The following is a 23,759-nucleotide window of genomic DNA, read 5'->3' as shown; positions in this document are numbered from 1 at the left end:
GAACCCCAAGCAGAAATAAATGAATCCCACAGCTGAGAAGCAAGTAAAAATTTTGCACAAGTTAAAGATACTGGGGTGGTGCATTATCCCATGTAGAAAAGAAGCTCATAAACATTCTTGTCCACGTCTCCAGAAGGCCACCCTGGAGAGCCTCTTAGCATTTCTACCACCCTAGTGATGGGGGACTGGTGCATGAGCTTGGGAAGACAGCCCACGCGGTGCTGTGTTCCCAGGTTCCGTCCGTACCCGTCGCCATGCTGTGTGGTGCTGACGCCAGAGCATTAGTGACCTGATTTCTTTTATCCTCATTTTCTTGGCACGGCTCAGATATATGATGACTTCAGCCTTACTCCGTTCATCCTCCACATTTACGCTTGTAGTGCTTGCTACACATTATAGTTTAAAAAATAATCTTTGCTTCAGGGTCTTTGGAATTTTCCATAAAAATCCATCTTTATCCAAAAGTTCTCTTTGTTCTGCTGAGCTAATCCTCTCTGTTTAAAGTAAGCATTTGGCCCCTACTGCGATATCTAATTCAAAGTGGAAAGAGGGCTTGGTTCAGGATCATAGAGTGATGGTTAGGCTCTCAAGCCCAGAGGTCAAGAAGTTCTGGATTCTTCTCCCAGCTCTGTGTCGCCCTGGACAAGTGGCTTAGCCTCTCCGTGTACCAGTGTTCTCACCAGTAAGCTGGGAAATAATCGTGCATCCCTCACAGAGTGGTCGGGAGACGTAAAGATCTCAGAACAGTGTCCGTCAGAGAGCAAGCACTCAGGAAACGTTAGCCGAGATAGTTTCATCGTCATTATTACGGTGGTCATTGGGTTTCATAAGCTCTAAATGCAAATAGGCGTTCGCTTCTTCTTCTCTTAGAATAAATGCATTTGTAAATGTCAATAGAAGTTCATAGATGACATTTCAGAATGTTGCAGTTGAGTCAGAAAAAGGAACAGAGCCTCGGAGCTGCTTGCTCAGAGATCTACAGCCAAATTTAAGGTGCTAGAGAAATCAAGAAAAAGAATCTACTCCTAATCATGGAGAGAGCATGTGCGTAAGCACGGTGCGTAAGTATGTAGGCAGAGGGAAAGCATAGAAAGTTAGTAGAAAGACTCCCCCGATCCCAGAGTCAGTCTTTTCCAGACTGTTGTTTATGGAGTTGTTGTGTGAGCAGTTTAGTTTAGTTTTGTTTTGTTAATAAAGAAGCATTTTAAACTCGGTTCTACAGTGGAATAGACATAGTCTTAAGATATTAACCAAGAGATAGCATCATTTGGGGACCATATAACCTTGTAAGTATTAAAAAATTAGTAGGAAATGGAAATTTTCACAACAGTAAAGATGTGAGATCAAGGTGAGAAATAAGTAAGGAATCTTAAATGACATGGGAAGCTTTGGTTTTTCAAAGTACACTAGAATTTTCATAGTAATATTTCTTCCTTGTCAAGCCTCCTACCGTCTTGAATTAAAGTTAAATTTAGGTATATAAGCTTCATGTTTAAATGAAAGGTCAAGAGGATCTGAGGAGGGACCCATGACACTAAAATATATCCTTGAATGAACTAACACATTTCTAGATTAATTCATCAAGCATCAAACGCTTTTTGTTTTCCCTGAAGTATTGAAGAAACCAACAGGAGAAAACTGAGTTAGCCAAATGTGGTACCTGTTTGGTAGTTTGTTCTTTGTAGAAACTCCTGTCCAGGTGTGAGAAGTGACAGAGAGAACCAGTGGTGTATTTTGGACTTGCCTTGTGTTGTCTCTTGAGTTTCCAGGAAGCACTAAATATGGATAGCACTGCACAGAGCAATGACTGACGACCAAAGAGACCAGGCTTCATTTTACTGCCACTTCCTGTAAACCACAACCTCATGTGTGGGTGTCCAGTTCTTGGCCAGAGCTCCAGCTAGACAGAGTGAGGTGTCTCCTTTAGAGGGGTATAGAGATCCTTGAGAAAATAAAACGTGGCTGGAAAACTACCGGGAAGACAAATGATCTAATTTAACCCAAACCACTTTTCAAAATACAGACGAACAGAACGGCAACAGTGGAAAATTATAGGAACCCAGACTCTCTGAGGGGATTGAAATCCAAAGGTTGCTGATTATCTATGTCATTGGAAGATGCTGTTCCCACAGGTAGCTTTGCCTCCACGGGTACTTCTGAATTTTCCACACTTCCACAAATGCAAATTTTCTGAGGACCTTGGGTTTGAGAAAGATTTTTAAACTGTATTCTTTTGCCACAGTAATGGTTGAGTTTGCTTCATGTCATAGAAGGTGTAACGGGAGCGTTGAAGCTGTAGACAGAGGAGTGGTCTTTTATCAAAGACAGAAGATCACCCAGCCCTGTGTCCCGTTAGTTTTCCTAATCCAGGATGAGGCAAGCAAAGGAAGTATTCATCTTACTAAAAGTAAAATAAGGGGACTTTCAGCCTTTCATATAATAATCTCACTGCTATTTTAGGGAACAATACCAGTTTCCAACTCCACACCTTTTTCTGACAGCAATATGGTTTTTTTAAATTGAAGTATAGTTGATTTACAATGCTGTGTTAATTTCTGCTGTACATATCTATACATTCTTTTTCATTTTCTTTTCCATTATGGTTTATCTCAGGTTATCGAATATAGTTCCCTGTGCTACACAGTAGGACCTTGTTGCTTATCCGTTCTATATATAATAGTTGGCATCTGCTAACCCCAAACTCCCAGTCCATCCCTCCCCCATGCCCCCTCCCCCTTGGCAACCACAAGTCTGTTCTCTACGTCTGTGAGTCTGTTTCTGTTTCGTAGATATGTTCATTTGTGTCCACTCAGCACCTTTTTGTGGAAGAATTTGGAGAGCCATTTCTATATGAGTAACGTGATCATTTTTTTTACCGTATGGCCATGAATGTCAGTTACAAGATCTGAGTCCAACTGACCTTGGCACTTCCTGAACTGTGTGGCCATCTCTCTCCAAGCCTTGTTGCCCTTACAGGCACCCATCTTTTCAGATTTGGAGATTATCACCCTGGTTACCCGTCAGGGCACACTTAGCTCTTAGCAGGGTTCTCTCAGCTTCTCCGAGAAGGTTCTCCTTTGAATCTAAACATCTGATTTTCTTTTCACGGCAGCTGACTTCTGTTATAGGATTTGACTTCATAGGGGAACAGCTTGTCCTATATGCCAGTTGACATCCAAAGGACATGAAAAAAAAAAGTCGAAAAAAAATCTTTGCTTAAGCTTTATACTTAAGAGGCTAATCATGTGTCCCTCTGTTGCATCCTGTCTATGTGTGTGTGTCTGCAGTTAAGGAGTCACCTTTATCCAGTACTTACTGGGTGCCCATGTGACATAGTAGAAATAGCAGTGGCTATCCCTGTCTATCTCATGAGAAAATATCAGAGGTACAGGAAGGTGTGTAGTGCTACTGCCATCTCTTTGTATATTTTAAATATATAGATTCTACCAAAAATGGGTTTATTTACCCGGAAAAACCAAACCTGCAGTTGGAAGATTTTTATGAAGGACCAGATAAATCAGCTGGATGTTAGTTAACACATTTTTTCATTCACATATTGAATTTTAACTGTGTGTCAGGCATTGTGCTGAGTCGATGCAGGAAAGCTGGTGACAAGTAAGCCCAAACCCTGCCTCAGAGTAATCTGGCAAGAAGGGCAGTCTGGTAACCAGGCAACCACAGTACAGCCCAATGAGTGCAGCATTGGGACCCGGGGTATAGCGTGCCAGGGAGCACAGAGGAGACTAGGCCTAGGGGACGGCTTCCCAGAAATGTGATTCCTGGCAACTGAACTGATTATGAGTTTACCAGGTGAGTGGGAGTGGGGACGGGGTATGTAGAGAAAAGAGCTTGATCAGGGACCTTTAGCCGAAAGGGAGCATGGTGTATCCAGAAAACTACAAACAGTTTAAGCCTCATAAAACATAGTGCAAGGGCAAGTGTAGAGACCAGACAGACAAGCAAGGTCAGATGGTGAGTGGCCTCTGTGAGTGGTCACTCATTGAACAAATACTTATTGGATGCCGTCTACCCATGTGCTGGACGCTGTCACAGACACTTAGAGCAACATCTGTGGGGCCCACGGTCTGTGAACAGGATGCAGCCCCGAAGCACCTCAGATACCCTTGTAGGAATTTGGGTTTTTGTGATCTGACCATAGTGTGGAGGGAAGGAGGGCTTGGAGACAAGAAGACCACGAGTGTCCTGACCCAAGGCATGGTGGCGGGGCTGGAGAGAACTGGACAGATTAAGAGTGACTAGGCGGACTTCCCTGGTGGCGCAGTGGTTAAGAATCCGCCTGCCAATGCAGGAGACACGGGTTCGAGCCCTGGTCCGGCAAGAGCCCACATGCCACCGAGCAGCTAAGCCCGTGCGCCACAACTACTGAGCTTGCGCTCTAGAGCCCGTGCTCCACACAGGAGAAACCACCATGAGAAGCCCGTGCACCTCAACGAAGAGTAGCCCCTGCTCACTGCAACTAGAGAAAACCCGCACGCAGCAACAAAGACCCAACGCAGCCAAAAATAAGTAAATAAATAAATAAAATTTATTTAGAAAAAAAACAGTGACTAGGGAAAGAGTATGTCTGGGACCAGGAAATCTGTGCATATGAGGACTGAGAGGGATCCAGGGAGGTCCTCAGGCTTCTGGGTTGGACGCATTCATTCCAAGGGAACCCAAGAGGAAGGCTGGGTTTGTGGGAACCCAGGTAGTCTAGTAGATGGTGAACCCAGTTTTGGAAACGTGGAGTGTGAGGTGCCACAGGGGCACTCAGATGGAGATGCGCGGGTCTGGAGCTTAAGAGAAGCCTGAGAAATCTGGAGAGATGGATCCGGGACTCCTGAGCAGACAGGGAGTGCTGGAAGCTGTGGGAGGGGAGGGATTGCGAGCCGGAGTGGAGAGGGAGCGGGGGCGAGGGCCCAGCTAGAACCCCGGGGACACCGATATCTGAGACAAAGAGAGAGGAGGCATCAAGGAGAGAGAGCCGCACCAGAAGAGCTAGAAGGAGAACCTAGAAGCTGCAGCGTCCCGGAAGCCAAGGAGGAAACGGCGTTTCACGGCGGGAGCGGCGCACAGGGTAGATCGGCCCAGGGGTCAGAAAGACGACTGACAGCAAGTGCCCGTTTGGTTTCGCGGGAAGAGCACGTGTGAGGGCCGCGGACAGAGAAGCCAGAGCCCGGTGGGTGCATTCAACACAGCATTATGTGCCGGCTCCCTGTCATGTGACCAGAGCGTGCTAGAGCTGCAGTTCTGGGACCACAGACGGGCTTCCTGCACCTTGGGAGCTGCTATTCTAACAGGCTGAGCAGCAGGTGGGAGAACAAAAGTGGAAATAAGGCGCACAGGTAACACTTTAGAGCAGTTATCTGTGAAAGGGAGGAGAGGAAGAGGGCGCTAACAAGAGGAAGAGAGGAGGCCAGAGAAGGTTTATTTGTCACGTGGAAGAGACTTCACGTGAGAATGAGGGTGGGGAAGAGCCCGTCAAGTAGCCAAGATCAGACAAGCGGGAGAGGAAGATGTCAGCTCCTGCCGAGCTGAGGGAGACAGAAATGCAGAGACCCAGGGGCATAGCCCTAGACTCACCCTGCTCAGACTGGCCTTTCCAGCATAACCAGAGAGAGGAGGCGAAGAAGGGTTTGGGGCAGATGTGTTTTGTTGAGGATCGTTTTAGGAAGAGAAGCAACAAGAAATTTAGTTTCTACCTGATGGATTCCATACTGCAGATGAAGTAAGAGGTGAGTTTATCTGCTGAGGAAGAGGGAACGAGGCAGCGCAGGAATACAGAGAGCAGGGGTGGGAAAGACGGTCAGATAACGGAGCAGCGGTGAACGACCCGGGTGAGGTTCCAGCCGCTCCCAAAGCCCAAGTAGAAGTCTGCAAATCTAGGTAAGAGTGGAGTAGGTAAGTGAAGAGATGAATCCAAGGTCAGAGGTTTGTGGGCAGTGAGTTCTGGGCCCTGACAAGGGCGAGGTTAGGGTGGTGACTCTGAAACGTAGGGTAGAGTAAGGAGGGGCAGGTAGGGGGAGGGGGAGGATGGCGTAGCCAAGGGGGTGACAAGTTGAATGAAGTTTAGAGTAGCTAGAGGGGGAGGGGCAGAGAGAGCCTCACAGATCTCCCGGGGCCGCCTGGACACCAGACCTACCCTCAGGGACAGGGTATCACCTCCTGGGGCCGGGGGAGGGGAGGAGGCACAACACTCCACCCAGCGCCCAGCTGTTAAGGAACACTGGCTGTTGACGTTGGCGTGAAATGATTGGCAGGACCGGGGGTGAAGTGATGACTCTTGGTTGAAGGACGCTCCGTCGGCACTTAGAGATGTTTCTGGTCTCTAGAGCCCAAGTTTAAAATGTCAGGGTCCCTTTTAGGGTTTAAAGACCTAAGACAGTTCATACCAGGGAGAGCGCTTGGGATTTGTTAGCCATTTCCCTGGAGGCTGTGGTTTTTTGGGTTTTGGGTTTTGGGTTTTGTTTTGTTTCACTTTTTAATATCCTGTAGTTTTGCTGGCTTTCTGGGGGAAAAAATTAGGCATTAGAACACCACGAACCTGGCAGATACTGGGATTTACTAAGGCAGGTAGGACCCAAGAAAAGCCTTCTGGAGCCAGATGAGTTTGGAAGTCAGACATTACATATTGACAGCTACCCCCAGCACAGAGAATGCCGATCGGGAGTGTGACGAGGCCCCCGTGCCGTGCCGTCTGGGACCGGAGCCAGGCTGGGCTTGAAGGTCAGCTTCATATTTACAGTGGTTGGAGTCTCGGTAGATGTGGCCCTAATTTAAAGTGTCGTTACTCTGGAAAGCCCGTGAATGTTTAGACCCTTGCCGCTGAACAGCCGGTGAACCTCTGTACTTACAACACTCTTGGGACAGAACTGTGGCTCCAGGCCTAATTCATTCCAAAGACGTCTCAGACCCTTTCTTAGCTGAATTTCAAGGCCATAGCTCTTCCTCTTCCCCGGCCACAGTGGCTGTTCTTCCTGGTGTCGGCTAGAGATGCAGAGGGGTTCGTGAGTGACATGGCCAGAACAGTAGTAGCTAACTGTTGGATGCTGAACTACAGCATCCTTATAACCCCCAGGTAACATGGAAGGCTTGCCACATACTTAATGTTGAAATTTATTTCTAGAGTGCCACAGGGCTGAACCTCAGACTCCCTTCTATCTATACCTTGTCTAGATAATCTCGTTTAGTCTCCTGCCTTTAAATGATGTCTGTGTGCTGACGACCTTCAAATGTCCATAGCCGAGATGTCCCCTGGACACCAGGCTCACCTAGTCAACTGTCTTACCGGACTTCTGTGTTTGGAATGCCGTGGGTGTCTCACACCCAACAGGGGACTCGCCAGTGGAAGTCTTGCCTTTTCCTCCCAAACCTTCCCTCCCCCAGTCCCTTCATCTCAGTAAGTAGCAACACCATTTGACCAATGACTCAAGCCAAAAAAGTCAACAGTCAGCTTTGATTTCTCCCTTTTCCTCACACCCACCACATAGTCCATCACCAGGTCCATTTATTTTACCTCCAAAAAGCTCTCAAGTCAATCTACTTCTCTCCATCTTCCCCACACCCCCTAGTCCAAGCCATCGCCTTCTTTTACCTGGATTACCACAGACTCCTGGCTTCCTGCTCTACCTGTCCCTCTCCAGGCCGCGTCCATCCCTGCAGCCAACAGGAGCCTCTATCCCGCCTCTGCTTGGACCATTTGATGGCTTCCCACTGCTCTTAGAACAAAGCACTGTGTTCTTTGATGTGACCTGGAATGACCTCAGCATTGTCTACTCTTCCAAGTTCACCTATTCTGCTCTACTCTCACTGGATGCCTTTCTGTTCCTTAAGAGCACTAAGCCCTCCTGCAGGCCTGTGCCTTCCTCCAACTCTTTATACAGCTGTTCATTCTTCATCTCTCAGCTCAAATATCACCTCTTTGAAGGGGTTTCCTTGTCTAGTTCATCTGAATAAGCTCCTCCAAGGAAACCCCAGCTCATTAATTTCATTTCTTCGGTACCCATCACAGGAAGTGTTTATCCTGTTCATGTATATTTCACTCCATTCTTTCATCCTTATCGTTCACCTGTCATGTGATCCCCTATCATGTTTAGGTCTGGAGATGTGGTGTGAACCAGACAAAGTTCTCTTTGTGCCCTGGAGCTTACCTTCAAATGGAGAAGAGAGACAGGAAGACAAATAACAAGTAAATAGACAATATAATGTCAGGTAATGAACATGCTATGCAGAAAAACAGGGTAATAAGCAAATGGAGACAGACAGGTAAAGCAAACAATAGGTGATGGAAGGAAGTATAAGAACTAATGGCTGATAAGAAAACATCACAGATAAGCGGGCAATGGGTGTTTTATTCAAACTGGTGTTGAAGAAGTAAACTATTATGAGAAAATGAATTTTAAGCCATACCTCACAGCATAAGTTCCAGGAGGAGTAAAAAGCTAAATGCGCAAATGAAACTATAAACTAGACAAAATTACCTTAGCTAAAGATGGGTAAGAATGACAGAGTCCAAAAGTATGGAAAGAAACTCCATGAAATGAAGGATCAACTACATAATAACTTAATATTTCTAGTATCAAAAGAAAATCATAAAATTAGGAAGTGAACAAATTGGGGGAAGTACTGAAAATGGAAATAGTAAAAAGGCTAATAATATTACTATAGCATATCTCCTCAATTCTAAAGCTTTTTCTTGCATTTTAATGCTTCTTGAAATCAGGATATGTTTTTCCATCACGATGTACATTTAATTTGGCCAATAAAAATGTTAAGTCAATAGTAAATCTTACAAGTAATAACATCTTCATCTTACAATCAAAATGTGATTTTTCTTAAAGTGCATACAAATTAGTATCAACATTGAAATTCCAGGCAGAAAATACCTAATTCATTCATTCATCCAACAAATATTTGAGTGTTTATAAGGTAGCAAGGTGGTAGGTGTACAGTGGTAAACAATATAGACATAAATCCTGGCTTTCAAGTGCCTTTTCTAGGCCAGTCATGGGTGGTGCCCTGTACACTACTTATAGACAATCTAAGATCCATTATTTCAGCGAGAATAAGTACCATGGCCAAGGCCACTCAGTAGTTAAGTGGTAGAAGCGGATCCAGTCAAGTCTGCCTGGCTCTAAACCCTGTGCTCTTTCCTCAAATTACCATAATTGTTGAGCTCAGTGGAGTTTTCACACCCAGTCTTGCTGACAGAGCTGTTTTCCCCTGTGCCCTTCTTTCTGCTTTCGTGCCTCAGTGCTGGGTTTAGAACTCCATCAAGGGACAGTTGGTGGAAAAAGAAAGCATTGCCGTCAATGCCCCAGCCAGAGCTAATGTCTTTTTAGCAAAGAATAAAAATTTGCCAACAAGACATGTAAAAAGACTAATCCTACATTATTTAGGGGCCCTCCTACATAGTTTTTAAACTTGTGCTAATACACAATTTTATCATTTAAGTTCGAACACGTATTTTAGCAATAAAAAGTAAACAGTTTTCAGTCATAGATTGGGGAAGGATGAGAAGGAAAAAGAACAAACCATACACTGTTCTCTCTGTCTGAGAGAAACGTAATTAGAAGTTGTACTGAGCTGGGGATTCTGGAAGCAGAACCTGCGTTGGGAAATTCTTGTGCAGGTGATTTATTGAGTGTGTGCTCTCTGGAGAAGGAGAGAGAGAAGCAGTGGGCAGTGGGGAAAAATTAGACAAGGATGTGGTCTCCACTGGAGACTGGCTTCCACCCGATCCCACGGGGAGCTCTGGAGCATGAATTGTACCAGAGTGATCAGTCCCACAGTGAGGCAGGGGAGGTGACCTTTTATACCCCTGTGTCAGCTAGCTTGGCTTCACAAAAAAGAATGAAATAATGCCATTTGCAGCAACATGGGTGGACCTAGAGATGATCATACCAAGTGAAGTAAGACAGAGAAAGACAAATACCGTATGATATCACTTCTATGTGGAATCTAAAAAAATAACACAAATGAACTTACTTACAAAACAGAAACAGACTCACAGACTTAGAAAACAAACATGGTTACCAAAGGGGAAAGGCAGGGGCAAGAGAGGTAACTTGGCATTTGGGATTAGCAGATACACACCACTATATATAAAGTAGATAAAATAGATAACAAGGTCCTACTGTAGAGCACAGGGAACTATATTCAATACCTTGTAATAACCTATAATGAAAAAGAATCTGACAAAGTATATATATATATACACACATATGTACAACTGAATCACTTCGCTGTACACCAGAAACTAACACAACACTGTAAATCACCTATACTTCAATAAAAATAAGTTAACTAATTAAAAGTGTATTACTATACAGGAAGCTGACTGTTCTGCCCAGTCAGTTGCCTGTGCCTAAAGACAGAGGTGATGTTCTGGGGACATTTTAAAAATAAAGTTAAAAATAAAGTTCTGCTTCCTGGACATCCATTCCCACTACCTCCAGTCTACTTTATTGTCTACTAGGTGGGGAAGTTAGTTTGGAAATGCCATCCTGACAAGGCCACCAGTGCCTCAGAGGGTCCCTCATGGAGACCATAAAACAGAATATTCTATGACCACATCTTCTCCAGCAAGAATTATTCAAAAACGGTGTATTTGGTTTAAAGATTTTCTTTTCCTGTTTGTCTGCACAGAGATCAGGAATCTATTTCAAATTAAGATACAGTAAGAATCAGGTGAATAGGATCCACTGATTGTATAATAATTTCCTTCAATACCTATTTTCATAGCATAGAACTTACTTTATGCTGTGAAGGATACATACATAACAGATACTTAGTATTTCACACACACACACACACACACACACACACACACACACACACACACACACACACACCCCTTCCTTAAAGGAAAAGAGGAACCATCACCTACTCCATATAAAGTGGCTGACCCATTTCCAGAATGCCTGTTGGTATTATGTATTCAGCCTGAATATTATGTATTCAGCCTACAAATGAAATTTAACATGTTAACCTTTTAACCAGAACTTCTCAGAATTATTTTCTGATATTAACATAAAATGCTTGTTGGGTTTTTTTCTATTATTTTCACCCCAGCGGGCAGCCATCTCCCCCACAAGAAGATATTTCAAAATGAAGCTAATATGGATGAAAATGAAAACTAATAACCTTTATCAAATTACAGTGAGATTTGCCCGATAAGCTGCTTAGAGTGCCTATGGAAACATGACCTGCTGAGTTTTATTGTAGGAGATAAGACGGCGTTTCTTATTTATTTATTTATTTATTTTTGGCTGTGTTGGGTCTTTGTTGTGGTGCGCGGGCTTCTCGTTGCAGTGGCTTCTCATCATGGTGGCTTCTCTTGTCGCGGAGCACGGGCTCTAGAGCGCAGGCTCAGTAGTTGTGGCTCGCGGGCTCTAGAGCGCAGGCTCAGTAGTCATGGCCCAGGGGCTTAGTTGCTCCGTGGCATGTGGGATCTTCCCGGACCAGGGCTCGAGCCCATGTCCCCCGCATTGGCGAGCGGATTCTTAACCACTGCGCCACCAGGGAAGCCCCAAGACGCCGTTCCTAACGCTGTTTGTGGGTTTCTTCCCTCCACAGGCCTTGAACCGGGGCATTGCTGCTGTCAAGGAAGATGCAGTGGAGATGCTGGCCAGCTACGGGCTGGCCTACTCCTTAATGAAGTTCTTCACGGGGCCCATGAGTGACTTCAAGAATGTGGGCCTGGTGTTTGTGAACAGCAAGCGGGATAGGACCAAAGCTGTCCTGTGCATGGTGGTGGCTGGTGCCATAGCTGCTGTCTTCCACACCCTCATAGGTAAGGCTGTTGGCCGCCCCTTAAGAATCTAGCTTTGCTAATTCCTTCTTCCTCTTAATTCATTTTCGTGTATTTATTGTAGTAAGTGATTTCTTCCATAATTATTAAATATCATGGCAATTTTAAGGGATGGAAGGAATGGAGTTTGTGCTCCTAGGTCAAGAAAAGAAAATGTCCTTTGTCTGGCAAGCTGTATGTCTCTGGTTCCCAAACCCTGTGTCAGTGAGGGAGGAGTTTCATTAACGGGTAAGCAGATCTAGGATTAGCATTCAGTAAGGTCAAAAAAAGGTCAGCTGCTTTTGTTAGAGACAGACATGACTTACTCTTTTTTTTTTTTTGCGGTACGCGGGCCTCTCACTGCTGTGGCCTCTCCCGTTGCGGAGCACAGGCTCCGGACGCGCAGGCTCAGCGGCCATAGCTCACGGGCCCAGCTGCTCCGCGGCACGCGGGATCCTCCCGGACCGGGGCGCGAACCCGGTTCCCCTGCATCGGCAGGCGGACGCGCAACCACTGAGCCACCAGGGAAGCCCTATCACTTTTTTTCCTTCCAACAAACAGATGCTTTCTACAGTTACTAAGAAAGCAATATCAATTTCTTTCAAAGACTTAAAACTCAAATTTTAATGATTTTCCCTCTTCTAGTTTGTTGGCCTCATTTCAATTTTCTGCCTAATGGTTTGATTCTTCTCTTGCCTTCTACTGTCTCTGCTGCATCAGGCATCTTTGCTCACCTTCCTTTCTCCTTTTTTTCACTAATCCCGTAAGCTTTTCTATACTCAGATCTTGCCAATTTTTCCCCATAACCTTGACCACGAGCTCCAGGTGGGATGTTGCTCTCTTGTCATCCTCCACCTTTTCCAACATTATTTTCCTACCATCCATAAACATCCCCCCATTCAGTTTCTGCTTTACAATGTGTCACCTACACTAGACACTAAAACCCATTTTCACGTCTTAGAAACAGACACTAGAAACAGACACTGGCATTTCTTCTTTAACAGTCAGCTCTCGGCTATCTATGCTTGGGACAAGGGAACAGTGACATAGATAAACAAAAAAGCAAATATTCCAAATAATTTGACTTGAGAAGCCATTGTCTGCTCTCAGGCAGTCTTCCTAATTGTATTTGCTTGGCCTGATACTGAAATGAGTATGTATTCCCCACATGAACAGCTCCTCAGTGGGGCTTAGAGTAAGTACAGGAAGCCGCATGTTACACGTTCACCAGCTTAGCCCACAGAGTGAGATAGGAACCAGAGTAATCTAGGCTTAAAACCAAATTTCTCTATATTATTTTGTTTAGGTGAAACTGGTCTAATTGCCTTAAACTTCCCTTTTTAGGTGCTATTTCCCTATCTCCTTAGTAGATTTATTTCTGTTATCTAGACCTTCTAACTTTTCCATAGCATTTATATAAGGGCATCCAAGAGCGTAGAGGAGGAAGAAGTTCTTTCTCTTCGGGATTGGTTCTGCAAGGCTCGTGGGGTGGGTCATCTCTTAACTGGCTCTGAAAGTGCTGGTTGTATTCCAGCACAACTCTTTCTAATTTTTCCCTTATCTTTGATACAAGATGGAGTGGAGAATTTGACCCAGTGCTCTGAATGAATATTTTGCTGTAGCCACGTAAGATCACAAATGGTGACTCTTCTTGTCTATTACATTTCTGTTAATTCTGTCTGACCTCAGGCTCGTGCTTTTAACAAAATCACCGTGTTCTATGCTTTTTCAGTTTAATGGCCAACTCCTTGGTTTCTTTTTGCTTTGTTTCCTAATTTACCTGTTTATTCATTTTATTCTTTACAATATTAGTTACTTTTCCCAGCAAGATGCCTTCTGTATATTTCATGAATATTTCTCTCTTTTTAGATATACTCAAACACTGATAAAATCCATCCATTTCCCCTTATGATGTTATTAACATGAATGTTTAACTCTAAGCAGACACACCACTAGTATCAGTAGAGCTGACCTTCCTGCTTTGAATGTGGGCGGCTTTGACTAAACAAGAGTGAAAGAGTTGCCCTTCGTTTAACTCACCTTTAAAATAGTCCAATCGCCGTCTGTCCTATCAGTGGTCCAACAAATTACTTATTGAACAAATAGTACGTGCATGTCATTCAGGTCCTACTAATCGAAAGTTGGATACAGTGGTGAGAGAAATATAAAAGATATTCATCCTTGGGGAGGAAAAGAAGTGGGGGGCACACAGCCCCCTCACATTTATGAATCGGGGGAGAATAAAGCAAGAAAATGAGTTCAGTGTTGAATATCACAGGTAACAGGGTGGATGCCCAGCGCTGGGGTGCAGGTAACCAGGTAAAGGAGGTGTGCAGCCTGAGACTATAGAAGAGCCCGTTAGGCAACAGGGACAGGAAAAGGGGGAGAGAGGAAGAGAGAAAGGGAAGGAGAGCAGGGAAGGGCAAAGTAGAAAGAGGACCAGCAGGGAGGGCATTAGGCATCGAGCTCTGCGGCTGTAGCTGGGTCCCTTGGAGAGCCTTTGACACCAGTGAGAATTTTTTTGTGACATCTCAGGGACAGCTATATTGAATAAAGCAGATTGATTCTAGTGTTCATGTAAGTATGTTGACTACAGCTTTAACAAAAAGGAGGATCTGTATATTCTGCTTATTTACTGCTTTATAACCTTATGGTCTCTAAAGAAATTTTTAATATGTAGAAAAGTTCAACGTATTTTGTCAGTCTGCATAATCCCCTTGGTTATGAACTAGTGCTGGGGCAAGGTGCTCTTAAGATATTTTTTTTTAAGTTTGTGTATTCCATGGCACCTCCAGCCATTGGAGAAAGCCTGATTCCCAGCATGATGTCTACCTTAGATTTTTTTTTTCCCCGATCTGGATGAACTTTGACATTTCAAACTTTCAGTATCTACCAATAATCTACCAACTGCTGGAGGATCTTCTCACTTAGAAGGGACTTCAAACCTAAGCGTCACCAGCTTTGAAAAACCAGTTTCAACTGTAGCTCCTTTCCTTCGCTAACCTGGTGTCACATCTGGGCATCTGTTTACCGATCACAGTGAGACATTAGAGGTAGACTCAGGTCCGAGAGGACCAAAAACTCCTTTGTAGGGTCATCTGTTTTTGTGTTTGCCCCAATAAAGGAGAGAACTTTCACTAGGTCCTTTTTATTACATTTGCTGTAAATAATGTTTTTTCTTGTGTTTCATATTCATTTTCTCTGATTTTTTTTCTCTTTTTGGACCAGACTGGTAAGCCACGCATTCTCTCATCCTTGAGAGATTTGCACGTGGCTATGGGTTTCCCCAGACATTTGCACATGGCCCGAGTGGGTCCCACTGATCACACAGGCACTTCCCCAGGAATGTATGGTGGAGATGGTGAGGAAAAGATGGCTCCAGAAAATGCACCACCCCAAACCTTATGCGATTAGCCAAATGAGTAGACACTTGGAATTGTGTTGGACTGACAGACTTGACATCTAGAGATCCACTGGCCAAAAAGTTGATATCTATTCTATGTGTACCTGGAGCCTGGCTCAAGATACCCAAGTTGCAGGAGCCTTGGTAAACAGAACACAGTGGGTCAATCCGTAGCACTTGTGAGACTTTTAAACCTGGGAACTAAGGAATTAGAATTAGAATACGGGTTCCCAAATTTGCCCCTTGGAAATGCACATATTATTCTTTTACTAAAAATGGAAAGAGGGCTTTTTCTTCAATTCCCATGGGAAAATTATAGGTAATGAGGCTTATTTTGATTAATAATAAATTTCATGGCATTTTGCAACAAGTGCTGGCGACTCTGGATGAACAAGTTTGAGAACCAGTGATTCTGGAGAGGTGCATTGCTCCATTACCCCAGAGTCTCACGGGAAAATAATTCTGAGGTCAGAGGAACTAGGGATTTGAATGGCCCTTCCTGTTTCTTGTTTGGGCAGCTCAAAGCTGTCTACCTGTAAATAGGTTAAGTCTCTGTCCTCCTGCTGCAGCCAGGCCATGAACTCCATTTACATCTATTCAAAAACCTTGCTTAATTTTTCTTCCTAATGTTCTACTTTTCATAAGGAATATAAGCTATTTCAGAAGAGTCTTGGTAAGGCAGCTTATAGAAGTTGAAGGTTACTAAATGTCATTAAGGCAGCTAGCCTGGTAATTATAGACTCTATGCAAAGTACTTTAAACAAATTACCCCCAGCCTATACCTCCAGCCAGAAACAGCTCTGGGACACGGGAGGGGAGGGTGAGGGCATACTGGGTGGAAAACAGCCTCTGGGATTTTACTTTCCCAGCTCACAGGGCGGAAACAGCCTTTGTAGTTATAACCAGACTCTTCTTCTACTACATATGGGAGGAGTAAAAGGAAGGAAGAAAGACGGGAAGAAAGCTTCTTCCCTTGGCCTCCAAAGTTTTTCTCTAGTAGCTAAAGGAGGACAAGCAGTAAAAAGAAGCAAAAGCATCCTTGGGCCCATTGGTCTCAAAGTACCCCTGGCACCTGGGGACCCCGGAGCTGCATTCTGAGCAAAGCAAGGGGCTGAGGTGGGAGGAACTTCCTGGCAGAGTCAGAGGCTTGGTTGAGCTCAGCACCCAGCAGTCCTTCAGAGCCTGTTAAACTTTAGATGTCAGCTCTTCATTGCTCTGCATAAAGGCACTGTGTTTGACGTTTTAGTTAAAAGAGTCTAATAAGTTGGTACACTTGGGTATATTCACAGAAGTAGAGAAGCTTATTTATACTGACCCCTGTACACTCAGGCCACATGAGCAAACTGCACGCCCTGCCCTCAGCTGTTCAGATTCACACGTCCCTTCTTTTCCTGCCATTACCCCAGAGTCTCACGGGAAAATCATTCTCTCCTTCCTAGAAGCCACCTGTATGAGTTTGCTAGGCCTGTCCTAACAAAGCAACACAGACAGCAGAAGTGTGTGGTCTCACGGTCTGGAGGCTGGAAGGTCGAGGTGGTGGCAGTGAGGTTGGTTCCTTCTGAGGCCGTGACGGAGAATCTGTCCCAGGCCCCTCTCCAGCTTCCAGTGGTTTGCAACGTGTGCTGTCCCCTTGGCTTGTGGAAGCATCTCCCCGATCTCTGCCTTCATGTTTTCGTGGGCTTCTCCTTGTGCGTGTCTATCTCTGTGTCCAAATTCCCCCTTTTCAGAAGGACACCAAGAGCCCACTCTTCTCCAGTGTGACCCCATCTCAGCCAATTATACCTGCCATGACCTGGTTGTCAAATAAGGTCACCTTCTGAGGTCCTGGGGACTGGGACTCAACAGATGAATTGTGCGGGGACACAGGTCAACCCATGCATTGCCCTTCGGATCTCAGCCTTTTCTAATCTCAAGGTCCCAGCTTTAGCCATCCAGTCAAGTCCAGTCAGCTGGCGTTCGTATTGGCGCTAAGCTTTACCAGGGACTTTTAGTTCCTGAGCTCTTCGGAGCCAGCCCCGGGCTCGTGCACTTGGCATTGCTTTGCTCGCCCAGCGTGGCTGCCTTTCCTGTTGGCAGCGGTCTCTGCCGGGAGGGGCCGGGGGCTGGGCAGGGTCAGGACCATCTCTGCGCGGGTCTCAGCGCAGTGAACTTGACTGCATGAAAAGGAGTGTACAAATCAGCAGCCACAATTTCCAAATCTCGGCACCCAAAGTAAGCTGTGTGTGTGACCCAGCAACATCTTTATCCCGGCTTTGTGTTCCACCAGCTAATCTCAGGTCCGAAAGCACTTCTCACCTCGCTGCCAAGTCGGGCTGGAGGGCTTCCTCCTGCTTTCCAGGACCAGGCCACCCACGTGCCTTCTGATGCAAGCAGGACATCACAGCTGCCTTCCTTGTCCCTGGCCATAACTAATTCCATTTCCCCAGTCTTTTCTCTTTCTGCCAAGTGCCACCCTCCCTCCTGGATTTCTCTTCTTGCTGCCACAGTGGTTCTGCTGGCCCCGCCAGGCTCCACACCTGACACCTGGGCTCACCTGGCAGCTCGCCTCTTGGTTTCCACCTCTGCCCTTCCTGGGAGGACTGGGACCTCCTCTCCTGCATCTGCCTGTCCCACCAGCATTGTATGCTGGATGTCTTAGCCATTCCAGCCCCCTGCCCCTTGAAATCACTTACTTGTACCTCTAGCCTCGCTGGGGTTTCTATTTATATACATTTAAATAACTTTGATATCATCCTGAAGAGCACACTTAATCCAACATCCCCATAATTCCAGACTAATGCCAACAGAGGATGGAGGATTATTTCTTTTTACCAGTTTATATGGTAATAAGTAATCCCCCAAACTTTGAAATGGGGGAAGGGATTCTTCTTATTTCACAAAGTGAGAGACACTAAATTTTATCTCCTTTCTGATTTCAAAGCAGCTTCTGCAGTTGTCAAGTACATGAATATTCATATTTATAAAAGAATGAACACAGCGGGAACGCTACTATTAGAGCACTATGAAAACGCAAAGATCATTGTTTTCCTGTAGAGTCTAAACATTGTATCAATGAGGTAGCAAACAGCTTAACCTTGTATTTAACCTTTACTAACAATGTCTGCCAGAACGCCTAGCAGACACTAGGAGATCTTTCTCTTTCTTCCTTTCTCTCCCTTTGGCACCAACACATTCATTCAGCCTGTGTTGGTTAAGGCCCATTATGTTCCCGTCACGCACCGGTCACAGGTCCTCATGTTGGAGGGACTTGGAAAGCACACAGGTAGCGTTTTTCCGCTGGGGAGACTATACCCCCAGTTACCACCCTCCTCCCCCAAAAATGATACAAAAGGAATGACAAACAGTGAAAAGCTGGCTTTAAAATTTTTATTGAAAGGTATGTTATCCCTTTGTTATGTTAAAACACCCACACATAACCCACCACACACACCTGTAAAAGAACTGGGCAATTAGAACCTAGAGTGTCAGCTGTGACCCCTTCTGGGTAGAGGGATGAATGAGATTGTAGATGAGTTTCTTCTTTTTGCTCATCTGAATTTTCTAATTTTTGTACCAAAACCCAAATACTATATTTAAAATTGTTTTTAAACTTTTGAGGGCTTCCCTGGTGGTGCAGTGGTTAAGAATCCGCCTGCCGATGCAGGGAACACGGGTTCGAGCCCTGGTCCGGGAAGATCCCACATGCCGCGGAGCAACTAAGCCTGTGCGCCACAAGTACTGAGCCTGCGCTCTAGAGCCCGCAGGCCACAACTACAGAGCCCGCGTGCCACAACTACAGAGCCCACGTGCCACAACTAGTGAAGCCTGCGCGCCTAGAGCCCGTGTTCCGCAGCAGGAGAAGCCACTGCAATGAGAGGCCTGCGCACCGCAACGAAGAGTAGGCCCTGCTCGCCGCAACTAGAGAACCCGCGCGCAGCAACAGAGACCCAACGCAGCCAAAAATAAATAAAATAAGATAAATAAATTTATTTTAAAAAGAAAAAAAAACCCAAAAACTTTTGAGATAAAAAGCTTATAAGGATAATGTTTTCTAAATATTAACATGTTTTGTTTTGTTTTACCTTTTGCAGCATATAGTGACTTAGGCTACTACATCATCAATAAATTGCACCATGTGGATGAGTCAGTGGGGAACAAAACGCGAAGGGCCTTCCTGTATCTTGCTGCCTTCCCTTTTATGGATGCAATGGTGAGTAGAGAAGACTGTTGGCAGTATTTTAAAAAATTATGGTAAAAAGTACATAAGCTAAACTTTACCATTTTAATCATTTTTATGTATACAGTTCAATGGCATGTAGTGTATTCACATTGCTGTGACTCTTCAGAACTCTTTTCATCTTGGGCTACTGACTCTATTTCCATTAAACACTGACTCCCCATCCTCCCCCCGCCCCAGCCCCTGGCAACCCAGAAATGGAAATGGCTCCACTTATTCCCCCCAAAAAATAACCAACACATCTGAGGCTGTCTTCACTGCCCACCACATTTTGTTTCCGATTGTGATAATGTACATATAACATAAAACTTCCCATCGTAACCATTTTTAAGTGCCCACTTCAGTGGCATTAGGTGCTTTCACATCGTGGTGCCCCCATCACCGCCATCCACCCTCGGCCCTCTCCACCTTCCCAGCTGAGTCTCTTCCCCATTGAACACTAACTCCCACCCCCTCCGCCAGCCCCTGGCTCCCACCACTCTACTTCTGTCTCTATGAACTGGACTGTTCTCGGTACCTCGTGAGTGGAACCATACAGTATTTGTCTTTTTGTGACTGGCTTATTTCACTGAGCAAAATGTCTTCAAGCTTCATGCATGTTGTATGCAGCATGTGTCAGAATGTCCCTCTTTTTAAGGCTGAATAGTATTCCTTGTATGTGTCCTAAGCCACATTTTGTTTACCCTTTCATCCATCGGTGGACCCCTGGGTTACTTCCACCTTTTGGCTGCTAAGCATAATGCCACTGTGAACATGAGTGTGCAAATATCCCTTTGAGTCCTTGCTTTAATTCTTTTGGGTGTATACCCAGAAGTGGAATTGCTGGATCATATGGTAATTCTGTTTTTAATTTTTTGAGGACCTGCCATACTGAGTACAGCAGCAGCTGCACCATTTTACATCCCCGCCGGCAGTGCAGAAGGGCTCCGACTGACCACTGACTTTTAACCAGTCCATCCTGTCAGTTTATTTTATGAGAATTATCTATATTTGCCACAAGTTCTGGCAGTAGGCAAGAGAGCTTGTTTGAAAATTTGATTCAAATATAAATGCCTTTCTGATATATTCAGGATCAAGGGATCAGAATAGCTTTCAGATAAACTTACCACTTGTGTGGTCTAAGCACCCAAAGCTTTTTAGAATAAGACTTGCTTGAATATACTGATAGGATTTTATTACTTTAATAGCCAGCTTTGCTAGATTAGCTAAGGGTGGCTGACCACCATAGATTAAATTCTTTGTTCTGATACTGAAGAGTTCTCAGAGAATGCTTTTTTCCTATTCATCTGTGTTATAGATATAAAAGAGACTTAGCCAAATACATATATACATATATATATTTATATTTATATGTATATATTTCCAGCAATGTCTAATGCTAGAAAATAAACCTTTTCTTTGGGCTCCATTTTAAATTACCCTTGGAGGGAGACTTTAACGTATGATAATCTATATAGGTTTTTCTACCACTCCTTACCTCCGGTTCTATATACATTAGACGTGTGAGATGAATGGAGGTATTGAGGTGCGGCATTAGCCCCAAATCCTCAGAGGAAGGAGGCAATGTAAAAATGTATGTGGTCCCTCCTCTCAAATGTCATCAAAAGTCTTAATGTGCCTGTAGCTGGGTTATGGGGGCAGCCTTCTTGAATCGGATAACTTCCTACCGGTGGGCCAGGGAGCCTTAGATATTAAACCCTTAGTTTTCACCGGAGGTCTCGATTTTCAGTTGTCATGACATCACTTTAGGTGGAGGATTTGGCCACTGGAACACTTGTACCTGGATTTTCTTTTATTTTCTTTTTCTTGCTTATCACCAGGCGTGTTTACTCTGGTAGTTCATGCATACCCCCTGTTCCTATACCCCCTACCCCAAAAAGAAAACAGCCAAGGGTTTGGAGTGTGTAGAACCAGATGCCCCACGGGGCCCAGGCTGGACTGAGGTAGCACCACATTGCTTTCAAAGCAGTGAGAGAACTGAATGGATTGACCTTTTTCACAACCTAAGAGAGTAAAAGCCCAGCTTCTTCAGCAGAGTCCATGATTCTGCTCTAATGGCTGCCCTCCTATCTGTACTGGGACTGTGTAAACACATAGAAGAATTACAATTATACAGTGAACTCAGGGAACTCAGGACTAAAAGTGACTCACAGACTCTTTAGTGCCCTGTTTTCCACTTCCCTTCTTTGTTTATTTGCCACGGAAGTTTCCAAATCTCAGTCTAACACCAGAACATCTGTGATGGACACCCTTTTCTTCCATGTTTCATCTCTCAACTCCCCCAAAAGGCCCAGTAGTAAGAGATTGCTAATAAAAACCAAAATAATACATATCATCACCCCAAACACACACACACACACACACACACACACACACACACACACACACCTTGCAGCATGGCCCTGATGTATTTGTTGGAGAGATAATATTTGCAAATCACAAAGCTTATCGTCCAGACAGCTTTTGGTCAACAAAGATAGCCTACAAGCCACAATTTGCAAATGTTATCTACACTTTGCATTTCTTTTCACATTTAGCACCTTTGGCCCTACGAGCTGAGGAGGAAGTAGATGTAGAAGCAGCTACATAAAGTCTTGACACAGACCTAGGAAATAAATCACACTTGTCCGATTATGTTTAGCTCCCGTGAGATGTTATTTCTTTGTCAGTTCAGGTCAGCCTTTACTGGTTAGAAGGGTGATGCTTAAGCAGATCCTACTTTGAACTTCAAACCTTCTCCAAGCCTGCCATCCCCTGGGACTTTCATCGTCTGTAACCCTTGGAGGACCTTCCTCTTAATTTTCCTCAAAGGCACGAAGTGACAGATCGGATCCTGCCCAAACTTAGAGAAGGAAATAGTAGAACGCTGATCAGTCAGTGAGGGCCTGCAATGACGGTAGTAACTCGGATCCAGTTTAGAGCCCTCATTAGAACATGCTTCACAGATGGAGAATGCTGTGCTTTGTGACTCCCACTGGTCCCCCATTCCTGGTATTCAGCCAGGTTTCCTGCCAGGCACACAAACCAGTACACTAGTCTGCATAGAACTGGTACCAAATAAACACTGTGCAGTCATTGGTTCCACTTAAAAGTCTCATGTGGTCCTAGCCACCAGGCTAAGTTACAGTCATTTTACCAATCAAAGATTTATGAAACCTGTGCTACTAAGGTTGGGGGGCGCGTTTCTATTCTATTTCAGGAATATGCCCAGGGACTCATCACGACCAGAAATAACCTAATCCCAAAGGTGTATCTCATACCCTATTCTCTCCTTCCTGGCAGGCATGGACCCATGCTGGCATTCTCTTAAAACACAAGTACAGTTTCCTGGTCGGATGTGCCTCAATCTCAGACGTCATAGCTCAGGTAAATGTGGTCCGTGTGTCCATCAAAGCTGCTCAGAGCCCCTTTCAGGTGCTGGACAGAACCGGCTGATGCCTCATTTACAACCATCCACTCCGCGAGCTTCCCTGCATTACTCAAATCAAACGTGAACTTCCGTAAATGCTTGTTAAGTGAATGAGAAAATGGAACCCCCCGCCATGATACAAGCGTGTAGGATCTTGCAGGAGTGGGCGTTGTAGGAATTTAAATTTGCTGTCAGAGGTCTTGCCCCTTGTTCTTAAGGCACTTGCACGTGAAGTGACTCTGAAGTCAAAGCTAGTGGGCGGTCACAGGGTCGCTGTGCACACGTGGGCCTCTGTGTGACTGAGTCACTAGGGGCGAGTGTCTAGAGAACGCTCCTAGGAATTATTCTTAAATGTTGTTGTCGCCTGGGGCCGCCACTCACGCATCATTCTCCCACATTTGGAGAGAATCAGGAAGTCAGCTTCGTCTGAGAGCATTATACTTCTGTCCGGTTCCCTGAGGTCTGGCACCAGCCCTGGTTTCCATTCTCCTTCCTGTCTTCGTCCTCCAAAGATACCATGAAAAATTTTAGCGGCAAATTAGATTTAATTCCCATAGTCTGTAAGTTAGACTTAGTCCCTACAGTGAGGGGTTTGGAGAACGATTTCTTCGTGGAGAAGGAGGCGGACTGATTTCTAAGCTCCCTTCCCAATTCTGAGTTCCATTCTGTGAACATGTCCACGCATTTCTTCCTGGTTTTTCCCCTTTGTACACGCTAGTCTTCCAGCCACTTTTTTGAAATAATCTACTGTTGAACTGTTAGTACCTCCCTAAAGACCAAGAATTAAATATCCAAATTAATTGCATTTACTCCATGGATCACTATTAAAAGTCATTTAATTTATTTATGTATGGCTGTGTTGGGTCTTCGTTTCTGTGCGAGGGCTTTCTCTAGTCGTGCCAAGCGGGGGCCACTCTTCATCGCGGTGCGCGGGCCTCTC

The 23,759-nt window shown here is 44.9% G+C and overlaps 1 protein-coding gene across 2 annotated transcripts in view; it reads left to right on the top strand.

The window, feature by feature from the left end:
- ANKH (ANKH inorganic pyrophosphate transport regulator) overlaps nt 1-23,759 on the top strand; it is a 155,290-nt gene that overhangs the window by 68,211 nt on the left and 63,320 nt on the right. For both annotated transcript variants that reach the window (XM_007102336.4, XM_007102335.4), the window contains exons 2-4: nt 11,578-11,794; nt 19,265-19,383; nt 22,693-22,776. In XM_007102336.4, coding sequence (XP_007102398.1) covers nt 11,578-11,794; nt 19,265-19,383; nt 22,693-22,776 — 420 coding nt within the window. The remainder of the gene's footprint in view (nt 1-11,577; nt 11,795-19,264; nt 19,384-22,692; nt 22,777-23,759) is intronic.

Source organism: Physeter macrocephalus, chromosome 8, assembly GCF_002837175.3.
Source record: "Physeter macrocephalus isolate SW-GA chromosome 8, ASM283717v5, whole genome shotgun sequence".
Classification (NCBI taxonomy): Eukaryota; Metazoa; Chordata; class Mammalia; order Artiodactyla; family Physeteridae; genus Physeter; species Physeter macrocephalus.
Note: the sequence above shows the minus strand (reverse complement) of the source record. Positions and strands in the feature narration are given on the sequence as shown.